Source organism: Anomaloglossus baeobatrachus, chromosome 7, assembly GCF_048569485.1.
Source record: "Anomaloglossus baeobatrachus isolate aAnoBae1 chromosome 7, aAnoBae1.hap1, whole genome shotgun sequence".
NCBI lineage: Eukaryota > Metazoa > Chordata > Amphibia > Anura > Aromobatidae > Anomaloglossus > Anomaloglossus baeobatrachus.
The window spans coordinates 117,463,214-117,479,000 of record NC_134359.1 but is presented as its reverse complement, the minus strand read 5'-3'; the positions used below and the strand labels follow the sequence as shown (position 1 = coordinate 117,479,000).

Genomic DNA, 15,787 nt, shown 5'->3' with positions numbered 1-15,787 from the left:
GGCTTCAGCAACTTCCCTGGGTGACCCCCATAGGGACTCAAAGTCGGGGTCACCCCAAACCACCAAGGGCTAAGGAAGGCGAGTTAGTAGTCACCCTCACAAGTCAGCCTGAAGGACACCTGGTTCCCGCCTGGTTCATCCCAGCTACGCCCGGGTTACTCACCCTGCCACCTAAAGTGAGTAAAAACCCTGAAAGACATTCTGCCTGTGTGGAGTTATTCTGCGCCTTGTGGTACTACGCACCTACACAGGGCCCTGGGGCTTGCCTCACTCTCAGGAGGCTATTCCAACTAACTGCACTCACCATCAGCCCCAGGCGTCCCTCAACCTGCAGTGGCGGTCCCCACTGACCGCAATACTGAGAGTGGCGTCACGACAATCAAGAAGAAGATCTCCTACCTGTGACAAGATCCAGCCGAGTGGAGTCCCTGAAGGTAATGCACCGACACAGCACCTGTGGGGCTTCACATATGACTTCAAGCAAAGCAGTCATCAGTCAAGCAGGAGGAGGTGGCGCTGGGTGGGGAATAGAGCTGGAGTGACAGAGGCTTCAGAACTATAATAGCCCTGCAGCCTCATTTACATATCAATTAAAATGCTGATTTCTCAGTAACAGAGGAACAGACTGGCCATGTAAGGGCCCCTTTACACACTGCAACATGGCTAGCGATATCGCTGTAACGTCACCGGTTTTGTGACGTAATAGTGACCTCTACAGCGACATTGCAGTGTGTGACACGCATCAGCGACCTGGCCCCCGCTGTGAGGTCACTGATCGCTACTCATCTCTCAGGAACATTTTTTGGTCCTTTGTTTCTCGCTGCGCAGCATGTATCGTTGTGTTTGACACCGTTACAACGACATTGTTAGCGACTTCTCTTTCAAATAGCTGCTTTAACACGTCCCCAATGACCAGCTAGGTCGTTCTGCAGGTCCGTATTGTTGCTGCGTCGTTGGCCAGGTCTGCCTGTTTGACAGCTCAACAGAGACTTTCCAGCGATCCCGGCCAGGTTGGGATCACTGGTGGGATCGCTAGAAAGTCTTAGGCGGGCTTTGCACACTACGACATCGCAGGTGCGATGTCGGTGGGGTCAAATTGAAAATGACGCACTTCCGGCATCGCATGCGACATCGTAGTGTGTAAAGCCTAGATGATACGATTAACGAGCGCAAAATCGTCGTAATCGTATCATCGGTGCAGCGGCGGCGTAATCCATGATTACGCTGACGCGACAGTCCGATGTCGTTCCTCGCTCCTGCGGCAGCACACATCGCTGTGTGTGAAGCCGCAGGAGCGAGGAACATCTCCTACCGGCGTCACTGTGGCTTCCGTAGAATAAGGAAGGAAGGAGATGGGCGGGATGTTTACAACCCACTCATCTCCGCCCCTCCGCTCCGATTGGCCGCCTGGCGTGTGACGTCGCTATGACGCCGCACGACCCGCCCCCTTAACAAGGAGGCGGGTCGCCGGCCAGAGCGACGTCGCAGGACAGGTGAGTCCATGTGAAGCTGCCGTAGCGATAATGTTCGCTACGGCAGCTATCACAAGGAAATCGCTGCTGCGACGGGGGCGGGTACTATCGCGCTCGGCATCGCAGCATTGGCCTGCGATGTCGCAGCGTGCAAAGTACCCCTTAGTGTGTAAAGGGGCCTTAAAACTATTCTTGGACTTGTTTTTGAAAAAGCCATAAATAGTTTGTGAAGTAAAATCCTGATGACAGGTTCCCTTTAAGCAACATGTAACAAAACGAGATTTGATTAAAAAAAGAAAAAGAAAACCAAAAACCTTGTATTTTAGCTTTTCAGGTTGGTAAGACAATTTCAGATAATGGGGCAAAACCTTAGCTTTCGGGTTACATGGCAGATGTGAAGGCTGCAATTATATTTTTTTATATTGAAATATATAATAAATATCACAAGAAAGGGAAGTGCTCTGTATAGTTCAGTGTGTTTACTGGTGATAAAAGAGAATATTATATGTTGTGTTATTTAAGATATATAAAATATGTCATAATTTTATCTGAAGATTGAGAATCTAGGAGATAAGATATAAATTATAGAAAAATGGATATCATATAGGAGTGGACATATTAGTGCAACCTGTGCAGCCACACAGGGGCCCAAAAGGTAAGGGGCCATTACCACCTCCAAAGCAGTTTGTCATAGACCGAACAATTCGACCTCAAATAGTCCTTGCACAGAGCCCTTTTCTGTCAGTGACCACCATTGATACCACATCTAAATATAAATGACAAATGATTACTGGAAGGTTACTCACATTTCACGATTATTGTCATTTTTACCCCTGGCCTTTGGATTTTGTGTCTTTGTAATTTCTGAATTCTTAGGTTTTTGGTTTGCTTGTTTTTCAGAGCCTAGTAAAAAAAAATCCAGAAGTTATTATAATGCTAGCATATTTCAAAATTTACAGTTTTTAGCTAAAAAGAATATTTTCCTTAGAGTGTCAATAAAAAGTTGGCTCTTATAGCCGTTTACTCTCTTACTGAGTATCACAGTACATATCATGCTGCAGAATGAATTCTTTCCAAGCTTGTTCTGACAGCAAGGTCCGTAACTCTTATCCCAAATCTCCTGAGCAACCTTCTAAGCTGATGTATGACCAGATGAATGTTGAACCTTGTTGTGGTCATAAATCAGCTTGGAAGATTGTTCAGAAGAGGGCGTACAAACTCTGCCTTCAGACAAGCTCAGATACACTATTAAAGCACCACCACCGTTTTTATTATTTCACAGCTGGAGTGGTACTTTTATTTTAACTCCCCTGCCCCCTTCATCTGTTATTGGTGTCGCTCTGGTTGGTCTTCTGAGGTTTGTGACTTGCCGGCAGCATGGAGCATGCCAGAGGTCACAACTCACTGTAAGTCTATGAGAGCCTCATTGTTGCTCTCATAGAGTTACATTGACAGCTTGTGACTTTAGTTCTGATTTCTGGCTAGTCAGGAGTTAGTCACAATAAAGCGCTGCAGGACCGAAGTAGCTCTGATAAACGGCGAAGATGCTTGAGTATAAGACTGGGAGCAGGAATCTTAGAAGCACCACTCTAGTGTATAAGGTGGTCAAACCCTGTGATGTAGATTATGGTTATGCTGCGTATTTCAAGTCTATACTGTGAGATAATATCTTAGCAATGTGTAGTAGGATGTATTAATCAAGTTATGGGTTTGCTAGGCGTATAGGAATGTCGCCATCTAGCCTCGGTGCCGGGGTCGGTCCTGAAATCATGAGGCCAACTCTGAAAGGTCTGGAGCTGGAAGCTCATCCCGGCAGGGACTAGTGAAGCCGCCAGTTGGTGACGCAGACGGAGAGTTGGATTGAGGAAAACTGGACGATCCTGGGGTGTGGCAGACTCATGTGAAACACTTTGAGGGTTTTCATGAAGAAAGGAGAGGCTGACGCTGCTTATTCAGTAGCCTGGGAACGTCGGAGCAGTCACTGCACCCATAGTGGGAGCTTTTAGACGGAAGAGGGGCTGCCACTGCATTTATATGGTTATCCTGAAGGGAAGGAATATCCCAGTCAGAGAGGAAGAACGTTGAACAACTTGTCTGCTATGCAACCGATAAACAAAAGTAAAGACTGTTTTATTAAAGAGAGCCTGGTGTGATGTGAACTCTGTCTGGCAGCCCCTGCAAGTGTGAACAGAAAAATGGTCTGTGTCCTCCAGGAGCAAGTAAGTGCCATGCACCCTACACAGACATGCACCCACAAATGGAGGCCAGTTATTGAGGGAGTGCCGCACTCGAGCGGCCCAGCACTGTAAAGAAAACAAAAAACTCTGGAGTGGTGCTTTTACTCTGCAGTCTGCAGTCTGCTTACAGTGATACATAGGAGCTAAACTGGCTAATATTTCTAATGGAACTCTATTGGAAAATTATTTTTTTTTTTAGCAAAAAAACATGCATTTAGTTGACACAAAATGCTGCCAAAGATATCTGTATCCTTTATATTCCAAATGACTGCAAAACCATTCAGCATGGCAGGTTTGCAGTGCTATGGAAATAATTAAATTACATATCATTTAAACTCCTTAAAGGAGTTGTCAAGTCTAAAATGACTAGTCTGAAATCACTCTATGACGCCTGCATTGAGTGAGGTTGCACCCATCTTGTCGGATTCTGGCCAGAAGAATGGATATCGCAAACTTGCGGCCACGTGACCGCCATTCCTGGCTCTTACTCCAGAGAATCCTCACAGTGCACAGTGTGCACAATTTGAGTATTCACAAGTTTGCAGTCACAAAGAGTGACTGCAGACATGCCATTTTACACCAGACAACTCCTTTAATACAATAATGGCTGAAAGTGTTAGTACCCTTGAAATTCTTCCACAAAATGAAGTATTTCTCATAGAAAATTATTACAATTACACGTTTTGTTATGCACGTTTATTTCATTTGTGTGTAATGGAACAATACAAAAAAGTACACTGGAAAAAAGACAAATTGGACATAATTTCACACAAAACTTCAAAAATGGGCTGAACAAAATTGTTGGCGCCCTCAACTTAATATTTGGTGCACAGCCTTTGGAATAAATAACTGCAATCAATGACCTCCTATAACATCAACAAACTTCTTACACCTCTCACCTGGAATTTTTGACCACTCTTCTTTCACAAGGGGGCATCATATTTGAAGTCCCAAGAAAAACAGTACAATTCCGGCGATGCTGGAAAACCAATGTAGCATGCGTATAAAAAACAGCTTTTAATGTATCCAAAAGTAAAATATCCAGCCAGACCATGGCATTACAAGAAATGATACATTAAAAGCTGTTTTTTTATACGCATGCTACATTGTGTTCTTTTGTTTGTAGGCCTCATTCCGTTTTCAGTAAACAGTAGAATGATGTGCTTTACCAAAAAGCTCAATCTTGGTCTCATCTGTCCACAATATGCTTTCCCAGAAGGATTTTGGCTTGCTCATGTACATTTTGGCAAACTGCAGGCTAGTTATTTTTTTTATGTCTCTGTTTCAGCAAAAGGGATTCTCCTGGGTCTCCAGCCATAGTGTTTTATTTAATTCAAATGTCGACAGATAGTTCATTCTGAAAAATATGTACCCTGAGCCTGCAGGACAGCTTGAATTTCTTTGGAACTTGATTGGAGCTGCTTTTCCACCATGCGGACTATCCTGCATTGCAACCTTTCATCAATTTTTCTCTGCTTTCCATGTCCAGGTAGATAAGCTACAATGCCATGGGTTGTAAACTTCTTGATTATGTTACGCACCATGGACAAAGAAAAATCAAGAACTCTGGAGATAGACTTATAACCTTGAGATTGTTGATATTTTTCAACAATTTTGGTTCTCAGACAGTTCTCCTCTTTCTGTTCTCCATGCGTAGTGTGGAACACAGAGACATACAATGCAAAGATTGAGTCAAATTCTCCCATTTTTATCTGGTTTCAGGTGGGATATTCATTTTGCCCACACCTATTACTTGCTTCTGAAGAAGCAGGACAAAATATACGTCGGGATGGAGGGTAAATTGTTTATATGAGATTGATAACTCGATTATAGCTTGCTACTAACAGCGTTAGACATACAGTATATATTGTCATATTTCATTAACATAATTATTAGGCTTGCTCTCCCCTATTGGTAAGTGATTTTGCAACCATATTCAGGGCATAGTTCAATAGCTACAATATTTATATTTTCTTTTTTTGCACACAGCAGTACAATCATTACCATGCATCTTCCACAACACAGTGAGGAAGCTAAGTATTTGATACGGTGCGTTTTTGCAAGTTATTTTATCTTTTTATTGTAGATACACTTCAACTGTGACAGAAAATTACATTGTATGATTTTTTTTAAATAATTAATTTGCATTTTATTGCACAAAATAAGTATTTGATACTATAGAAAAACAGAATTTAATATTTGGTACAGAAACATTTGTTTGCAATTACAGCGTTCAGAGTTTTTTTGTAGTTCTTGACCAGGTTTGCACACACTGCAGCAGGGATTTTGGCCCACTCTTCCATACACATCTTCTCCAGACTTTTCAGGTTTCGGAGCTGTGGCTGAGTAACACTGAGTTTCAGGTCCCTCCAAAGATTGTCTATTGGTTTCAGGTCTGGAGACTGGCTAGGTCATTTCAGGACCTTAGAATGCTTCTTATAGAGCCACTCCTTAGTTGCCCTGGCAGTGTGTTTCAGGTCATTGTCATGCTGGAAGATCCAGCTAAGACGCATCTTCAGTGCTCTTACTAAGGGAAGGAGGTTGTTGGCTAAAATAATGTTGGCTCTCAATACATGACCCCATCCATCTTCCCTTCAATATGGTGCAGTTGTCCTGTCCCTTTTGCAGAAAAGCAGCCCTAAAGTATGATGTTTCCACCCCCATGCTTCATGGTTGGGATGGTGTTCTTGGGGTAGTAGTCATCCTTCATCTTCCTCCAAACCCAGTGAGTGGAGTTGATGCCAAAATGATCTCTTTTGGTCTCATCTGACAACATGACCTTCTCCCATGCCTCCTCTGGATCATCCAAATGGTCACTGATAAACTTCAAAAGGGCCTGGACTAGTGATGAGTGAACCCACAGACATCCGGGATCGGTGGCTCCAACAAGATTTTTAAAAAAACACCCGGTTTAGGCCCAGAATTGATTCTGGCTATCTGGCCAGACGCCAATCCCAATATAAGTCTATGGTTACCCGAATCATGCTCTTTAAAATGGTGGTAGAAAGGGATAGGGGATTAGAACAGGCGCCTTATACGTACCAGTCTCCAAACGGCTGTAATTCTACTTCCAGAGCCGCTCATTAACCTCATGCATATGCACTGCTTCCCCCGCACAACAGCAGTCCTGGCATCTGTGATTGGTTGCAGTCAGACCGCACTCCAACCCTGCATGTCTGGCTGCTTGCAATCGCACACGCTGTGTGTGTCCCTATTGTGGTTTACAATAAATAAAAAAATTGGTGTAGGGTCCCCCCATATTATACCCAGCACAAATAAAGCATACGGGTACCCACACTGCAGCACCCAGCTGTGTGTGCTTACCTTAGCTGTGTATCAAAATAAGAGGGACACCCATACAGCTTTTTTTAAAATTTATTTAAATAAATCATTTTAAATAACGGTGTGTGGTCCCTGCCCAATTTTGATATTCAGCTATAATAAGGCCGACAGCTGGGGATGGTATTATTAGGCTGCGGAGGACCATGGTTATTGGGCCTCCCCAGCCTAAAAATAGCAGCTTTTAGATGTGACTGAGCCGCAGCGATGAGCGGTGACAGCACTCAGTTTATTTGCGGTCACAGCTGGAGGATCCCACCTGTGACCGCAGGTATACTGACCTCAGGTGACCTCACCACAGGTAAAATGAGTTCACAGACCTGCATCTCCTGACAGAAAAGTGTATTTTTTTGCCAAGAGATTGGTGATTAAATTTACACACCATATTCCTGCATCAAATCCAAATTATATATTGTCTGCACATTACTGCTTATGAAATTTTATATAGTCTTATCTATACATTTAATAACTGACCAATATTGTGGTGCGGTTGTTTAATCCATGTCCCTTTGTTTGGTAACGTTACTGTAGTTTAAATTTTGATTTTAATGTATTCTCAATAAAAATTACAATTTATTATGGCAATCAATAGTTTTATATTTTCTGGGTCCACTATATCCAGACATTGTTCAAATAAAAAAGCATGTAGGTAATAATTTAAGGGCAATTCATAGTACACAATAAAGAAAAGGGAAGTAAAATCGGTAACGGGAGAAGAACAATACGCAGATTATATAGGCATAAAAAATCAGGAATAGTGCTATGCAATTGCCTGCAAAAGTGCAGCCTGACATATTGTAACAAAAGAAATCGTTACAAACACCTCCCAGATGTGGCACACCAAAAGCCAAAATGTGCTAAAGATATCAATAGGACAAAACAATCACTGATCTCGGTGAGACCAGCCAGAGAAAACACTGCCGGCAGCCAAGAAAGGCGCTCAATTGCCCCCAATGCACCTAGGATTTCACTGTCTTGAGTGCCTTTGTTGGCTGCCGGCAGTGTTTTCTCTGGCTGGTCTCCCCGAGATCAGTGATTGTTTTGTTGGTCTACTAGGCATTGCTCCCACCTAGCCAGAATCGTACTCCACACTGATGAGGGGCAATACCCCGAAACAGCTGTCTGTGGATGGATACCTGGCCTTGGTATTTCCCTTGTCATATCTTTAAACTCGTCAAAGAGTTGGATATTGACTAAAAGGGCCACTTAATATGGTGGTTATGGTGGTCTCCTAAAAAGAGCCACTCCTTGGCTAGGTCCTTCCCGGAGGGATATCTGGCTATTTTCTATGTCGAGATTCCTAACAGAGGCTCCACGGACCCTTTTTTTTTATAAAGATATCAATAGCGCATAAATGCTAAACCTGGAATAGAGGACAGAACCTGTTGGAGAATAGCCAAGGAGACAACTCTACCAGCGTTTCATGTATAGCCAGGGCTGTATTTTGCCTTCGTGCTGCCTTAGGCACTTTAAGTGGTTGCGCCCCTTAGTGACAACACTATGAGTTTTCGCACACGACATCTGTTTAAGGCAGATCTACTCTGTAAAACACTAGAAAAAGTATCAATGAGAAACGAAGGGCACTAACCCCCCCCCCCTCCAATGGGGATCACCACAGGCACATCAAAACATAGCATGAGTATAAAATATTCCCACCACACCGTCCCCACTTATATACTGTGACTGTCACACTGCCCCTAATAAACTACACACTGCCCTCCCTTATAAATTATACCCACCACACCTCCCTCAATTCTGAAATATGATCTGCACATTGACCTCACATCATGTTGCCCCCTCCTCACAATGTCCCATGCATGCTGCCCCCTCCTCACAATGTCCCATGCATGCTGCCCCCTCCTCACAATGTCCCATGCATGCTGCCCCCTCCTCACAATGTCCCATGTATGCTGCCCCCTCCTCACAATGTCCCATGCATGCTGCCCCCTCCTCACAATGTCCCATGCATGCTGCCCCCTCCTCACAAGGTCCTATGCATGCTGCCCCCTCCTCCCAATGTCCCATGCATGCTTCCCCCTCCTCAGTGTCCCATGCATGCTGCTCCCTCCTCACAATGTCCCATGCATGCTGCCCCCTCCTCACAATGTCCCATGCATGCTTGCCCCTCCTCACAGTTTCCCATGCATGCTGCCCCCTCCTCACAATGTCCCATGCATGCTGCCCCCTCCTCACAGTGCCCCATGCATGCTGCCCCCTCCTCACAATGTCCCATGCATGCTGCCCCCTCCTCCCAATGTCCCATGCATGCTGCCCCCTCCTCCCAATGTCCTATGCATGCTGCCCCCTCCTCCCAATGTCCCATGCATGCTGCTCCCTCCTCACAATGTCTCATGCATGCTGCCCCCTCCTCACAATGTCCCATGCATGCTGCCCCCTCCTCACAATGTCCCATGCATGCTGCCCCCTCCTCACAATGTCCCATGCATGCTGCTCCCTCCTCACAGTGTCCCATGCATGCTGCCCCCTCCTCACAGTGTCCCATGCATGCTGCCCCCTCCTCCCAATGTCCCATGCATGCTGCTCCCTCCTCACAATGTCTCATGCATGCTGCCCCCTCCTCACAATGTCCCATGCATGCTGCCCCCTCCTCACAATGTCCCATGCATGCTGCCCCCTCCTCACAATGTCCCATGCATGCTGCTCCCTCCTCACAGTGTCCCATGCATGCTGCCCCCTCCTCACAGTGTCCCATGCATGCTTCCCCCTCCTCACAATGTCCCATGCATGCTGCTCCCTCCTCCCAATGTCCTATGCATGCTGCCCCCTCCTCACAATGTCCCATGCATGCTGCCCCCTCCTCCCAATGTCCTATGCATGCTGCCCCCTCCTCACAATGTCCCATGCATGCTTCCCCCTCCTCAGTGTCCCATGCATGCTGCTCCCTCCTCATAATGTCCCATGCATGCTGCTCCCTCCTCCCAATGTCCTATGCATGTTGCCCCTCCTCACAATGTCCCATGCATGCTTCCCCCTCCTCAGTGTCCCATGCATGCTGCTCCCTCCTCACAATGTCCCATGCATGCTGCCCCCTCCTCACAATGTCCCATGCATGCTGCTCCCTCCTCACAGTGTCCCATGCATGCTGCTCCCTCCTCACAATGTCCCATGCATGCTGCCCCCTCCTCACAATGTCCCATGCATGCTGCTCCCTCCTCACAGTTTCCCATGCATGCTGCCCCCTCCTCACAATGTCCCATGCATGCTGCCCCCTCCTCACAGTGTCCCATGCATGCTGCCCCCTCCTCACAGTGTCCCATGCATGCTGCCCCCTTCTCACAATGTCCCATGCATGCTGCCCCCTCCTCACAATGTCCCATGCGTGCTGCCCCCTCCTCACAGTGTCTCATGCATGCTGCTCCCTCCTCACAATGTCCCATGCGTGCTGCCCCCTCCTCACAATGTCCCATGCATGCTGCTCCCTCCTCACAGTGTTCCATGCATGCTGCCCCCTTCTCACAATGTCCCATGCATGCTGATCCCTCCTCACAATGTCCCATGCATGCTGCCCCCTCCTCACAATGTCCCATGCGTGCTGCCCCCTTCTCACAATGTCCCATGCATGCTGATCCCTCCTCACAATGTCCCATGCATGCTGCCCCCTCCTCACAATGTCCCATGCATGCTGCCCCCTTCTCACAATGTCCCATGCATGCTGATCCCTCCTCACAATGTCCCATGCATGCTGCCCCCTCCTCACAATGTCCCATGCGTGCTGCCCCCTCCTCACAGTGTCCCATGCATGCTGCCCCCTCCTCACAGTGTCCCATGCATGCTGCCCTCCCCTCACAATGTCCCATGCATGCTTCCACCTCCTCACAATGTCCCATGCATGCTGCCCCCTCCTCACAATGTCCCATGCATGCTGCCCCCTCCTCACAATGTCCCATGCATGCTGCCCCCTCCTCACAATGTCCCATGCATGCTGCCCCTCTCCATGAGCTCCTAATGCTGCCTAATGCTTCATCATACTAAGACCACCACACTAACGCTTATGCTGAGACACCCCCCCACACACACACACTACCCCACTCTTGATATTGACTCCCCTACATTGCTCCACTCCATACTGAGCCCACACATGCTGCCCCTTCTCCATAATGAGCTCCCAATGCTGCCCCCCTCTCATTCTGAGTCCTTACACTCCCCCCATCGATTTTGTCATTGCACTATCCCTTAACCCTTGTCCTCTGTCTCTAGCATTGGCCCCTCTCTCCCATTCCCCCAGCAGCAGCCTCTCTCCCCCGCCTTCAGCAGCAGCCTCTCCCCCAGCATCAGCCTCTCTTCCCCAGCCCCCCCAGCATCAACCTCTCTCCCCCCAGCGTCCCCCAACATCAGCCTCTCTCCCCCCAGCCTCCCCCAGTTTCAGCCTCTCTCTCCCAGCTTTCCCCAGCATCAGCCTCTCTCCCCCAGCTTCCCCCAGCATCAGCCTCTCTCCCCAGCTTCCCCCAGCATCAGCCTCTCTGCCCCCAGCATCAGCCTCTCTGCCCCCAGCATCAGCCTCTCTTCTCCCAGCCTCCCCCAGCATCATTCTCTCTCCTCCCGGCCTCCCCCCTCCCAGTCTCCCCCAGCATCAGCCTCCCCCCTCCCAGCCTCTCCCAGCATCAGCCTCCCCCAGCATCAGCCTCTCTCCTCCCAGCCTCCCCCAGCATCAGCCTCAGCCTCCCTCCTCTCAGCCTCCCCCAGCGTCAGCCTCCCCCAGCATCAGCCCCCCCTCCTAGCCTCCCCCAGCATCAGCCTCCCCCCTCCTAGCCTCCCCCAGCATCAGCCTCCCCCAGCATCAGACTCTCTCCTCCCAGCCTCCCCCAGTATCAGCTTCTCTTCCCCCAAGTCTCCCCCAATATCAGCCTCTCTCCCCCCACCACATGCGCAGATCTCCAGTCTGCATTAGAGACACCCCCACGCTCCTTATGAATCTTCAGCTCTGCGAGCACTTACCTGCTCCAGGGCCCGCTGTCATCTTCCTGGCTCACGTGAGTATCCTCTTCTGACACCGGCTTCCATTGCGGCGTCCTCTGCGGCGTCCTGCTGTGAGCTCTGCATGTGAAATCCACACAGCATTGGACGCAGCACAGAGGAAGGAGCTGATTGGCGCGCCTGTGACCCCGGAAGTGCAGGCGCCGGCAGTTCTGGGGTCAATCAGCTCTCTGTATAGATTAGTACCAAAATGTTTACGTTACAGGGTTTGTGCCAAAGGGTACTTCCACTGATCTCTGAACAGGACCCTGCAGAGCCGTGTTTGAAAGGACCAGAGACCAAATAAATGTGCAATGGTGCGCTATACATTTTCTATGGCACTGCAGGAGAAAGCTGAATCCAGTACTGGACCCCTGCAAAAAGTAATGTATCTCCCATCAAGTAGACAGGGGATAACTTTAAAACTTATATTCTAGACACACATGGAATGTAAGGTCTGCACAAATTTGTTGAAAACATAATTAAGAACTATGATCCGCTAATAAACTATGTAGAGATTTTCTTATGATTATTAAAGCTCCATATTAAAATATTTTTGCAAATTAAATAAAATAAAAATTACATTATTGCAAATAATATGTGCTAAACTGAATCCATCACTGCTACTATATCCATACCTTTCATGCCTTGTACAGACTTGCTGTTGTCCTGATTCTGAACAGTAGATGGAGCTGGAGGATTAATGTCTCCACTGTCTTGTAACCTAATTGTCTCCTGCCCAGATGTTTTTTCTTTATGTGATTGCATCTCTATTGGTTTTGGTCTGATGTTTGTGCCATCTGAGTAAAAATGCAGAATACTGATGACAGAAGTATAACTTGTAAATAGTTTTTAACATTCATTAAAAATAAAACATTATAATGTATTTAATGTTATATTTCCACAATTCAAAAGTTTGCCCTAAATCATGGGTCTCAAAAAAAAAAAAATGCAACCCGCAGGCCCTATGTGGCCTCCAAAACAATATCTTGTGGCCCATAGCTAGGGGCAGGCTGAGCTGGGTAGCAGAGTGGCAGCTATCAGCTGGGCCAGCACATTGTCTTTAAATGTGCTGGGTCAGAGTAGATATTTAGGATATTTAGGACCTGGGCCAGACAAATACACTGGAGATAAAAATTAGAGAACAATGTATGATCACTTGTTTTTTTTTCAGAAATAATATAATCCACATTGATCAACATTTGAAGGTTTTTTTGTAAGGGGTACTCCATGCCACTAGTTTATCAACATTAAACCGTAATTTTGCCCAAAAAATGGTGGTCATAATTAGAGAACAATGACTGTAGCACAGAGAAAGATTATAGGCAAATGTTCTGAAGGTAACAACAGTCACCAATCAGTAGGACATGTACAGGCCTTTGCTTTGAATGACTTCAGCACATCTCCGGCCACAGGACGTCACTAGTCTCTCACACTGCTCTGGTGTGATTTTGGTCCACTCTTCTTTCAGTCTCTTCCACAGTTCTTTGACTGTTGTGGATTTCTTACAATAAGGAATAACGTTTGGAACACCATTCTAAGTCTGAACTGGGTGCAAAAACCTAAAAAAACATCACTATGGGGAGATAAGGTATGCACACCAGTGACTATGTAAGGGGAATACATGGAATAGCAGAAACTGCTGTGTGAATACTGACTTGAAAAGTCCAATAGCCATATGTAAGTGTGACAATGTGAAAAATGGAATCTGCATTACTGCCATGAACATATGAATCAAGAGAAATTTAGCTACTGAATTGATCAATGCAATAGAGCCCCAACACTACGCCAAAGTATTTCTCTACGTTGGGGTCCCTAGCTTATGTGTGTCCTCTCATGCAGTTAAAAAACTTACCGTGTATGGGAAGCTGAGACCCAGGCTATTTATGCGTATGATATGGATTGGCAATATGTGTGGTTGGGGAGGGTTCCCAAACAAAAAACTACTAACAATAAGGAATAACGTTTGGAACACCATTCTAAGTCTGAACTGGGTGCAAAAACCTAAAAAAAATCACTATAGGGCAGTGATGGCGAACCTATGGCACGCGTGCCAGACTGGGCACGCAGAGCCCTTTTTGCTGGCACGCACGCTGTCGCCATATTCAGCCACTTTGCACTGTCGGTGTGGTCGCGCCGACAGTGCAAAGTGGTGTTGGAGCAGAGGAGACATTTCTCCTCCTTCTGACACGCTTCCTCTCCTGGGCCGCAGGCCTGATGCCTAGGAGACGGAGGAGCGTCAGTAGGCGCTGCGCCGGCGTCTTGTGGCCACGCGGAAACTGAACTAACCGAGGACGCAGCGATGGAGCGGCTGCTGCAATGTGAGTTTTTTTTTTTTATTTTTAAGCTGTGCGCGGCTGTGCCAAGGTGTGGGGGACAGAGCCAGCACGTGGCAAACATGGAGCACACGGGGGAAACATGGAGCGCACGGGGCAAACATACAGAGCACGAGGCAAACATACAGAGCACGGGGCAAACAAACAGAGCACGGGGAAAATAGAGCACGGTGCAAACAAACAGAGCACGGGATCAAACAGAGCACGGGGCATACATGGCTGCAAGGATGGGGGAAACGTGCAAAGATGGGGAAACATGCAAAGATGGGGGGAAACATGGCTGCAAGGATGGGGGTAAACATGGCTGCAAGGATGGGGGTAAACATGGCTGCAAGGATGGGGGAAACATGACTGCAAGGATGGGGGGAAACATGACTGCAAGGATGGGGGGAAACATGACTGCAAGGATGGGGGGAAATATGGCTGCAAGGATGGGGAGAGACATGACTGCAAGGATGGGGGGAAACATGGCTGCAAGGATGGGGGAAAACATGGCTGCAAGGATGGGGGGAAACATGACTGCAATGATGGGGAGAGGCATGACAGCAAGGATGGGGGGAAACATGGCTGCAAGGATGGGGGGAAACATGGCTGCAAGGATGGGGAGAGACATGACTGCAAGGATGGGGAGAGACATTACTGCAAGGATGGAGGGAAACATGAAAGGGTGGGGGGAAATATGCCAGGATGGGGGTACATGAACATGCCAGGATGGGGGTACATGAACATGCCAGGATGAGGACAAATGCCAGGATGGGGAACATTTAGCAGGAAGGGTGACATTTATCAGGATGGGGTACATTTACCAGGAAAGGGGACATTTACCAGGAAAGGGGACATTTACCAGGATAAGGGAACATGCCTGGATGAGGTACATTTACCAGGATGGGTTCATTTAACAGCATGGGGGAACATGCCAGGATGGGATACATTTACAATGATGGGGTACATTTACCAGGATGGGGTACATTTACCACAGTGGAGGACATTTACCAGGAATGGGGTACATTTACCAGGATGGGGCCATGATGGGGACAAATATACCAGAATGTAGGAAATATATATCCGGATGGGGGACATGTTTACCAGGAATTGGCCCAGGAAGGGGGACATAACTACACAATGAAGGGGGAGCAACTCGTACGTCTTTATGGGATTTCAGGATGTTCAGAGTTTGAAATGTAGATGTGGATTACAGGGTGACATCTGATTGCATTCCATGCTAAAATCTCTGTCTAATATGCTGCAATTTTTTTCCAGAGGGATCAATCCAACTGCTGTGTCTGGAAAGGGCTGGAAAGGGCTGAGCTTCAATGTGTGGTAAGCATGCATGAGTGTGATGCCCCCTGCTGAAGAGAAGAGAAGACGGCAAAGGTAAGGTTACAATCAATTATTTACATAATAGGATTGGTTGGCACTTCGGAAAAAA

The 15,787-nt window shown here is 47.2% G+C and overlaps 1 protein-coding gene across 1 annotated transcript in view; it reads right to left on the bottom strand.

Annotated features, from left to right (window-relative positions):
- The window catches only part of KIAA2012 (KIAA2012 ortholog), a 518,638-nt gene that overhangs the window by 52,107 nt on the left and 450,744 nt on the right, over nucleotides 1-15,787 (bottom strand). Inside the window, exons 18-19 of the mRNA XM_075318976.1 lie at nucleotides 12,661-12,822; nucleotides 2,279-2,375 (exon numbers count right to left, since the gene is read on the bottom strand). Of these exons, the coding sequence (XP_075175091.1) occupies nucleotides 2,279-2,375; nucleotides 12,661-12,822 (259 nt within the window). The remainder of the gene's footprint in view (nucleotides 1-2,278; nucleotides 2,376-12,660; nucleotides 12,823-15,787) is intronic.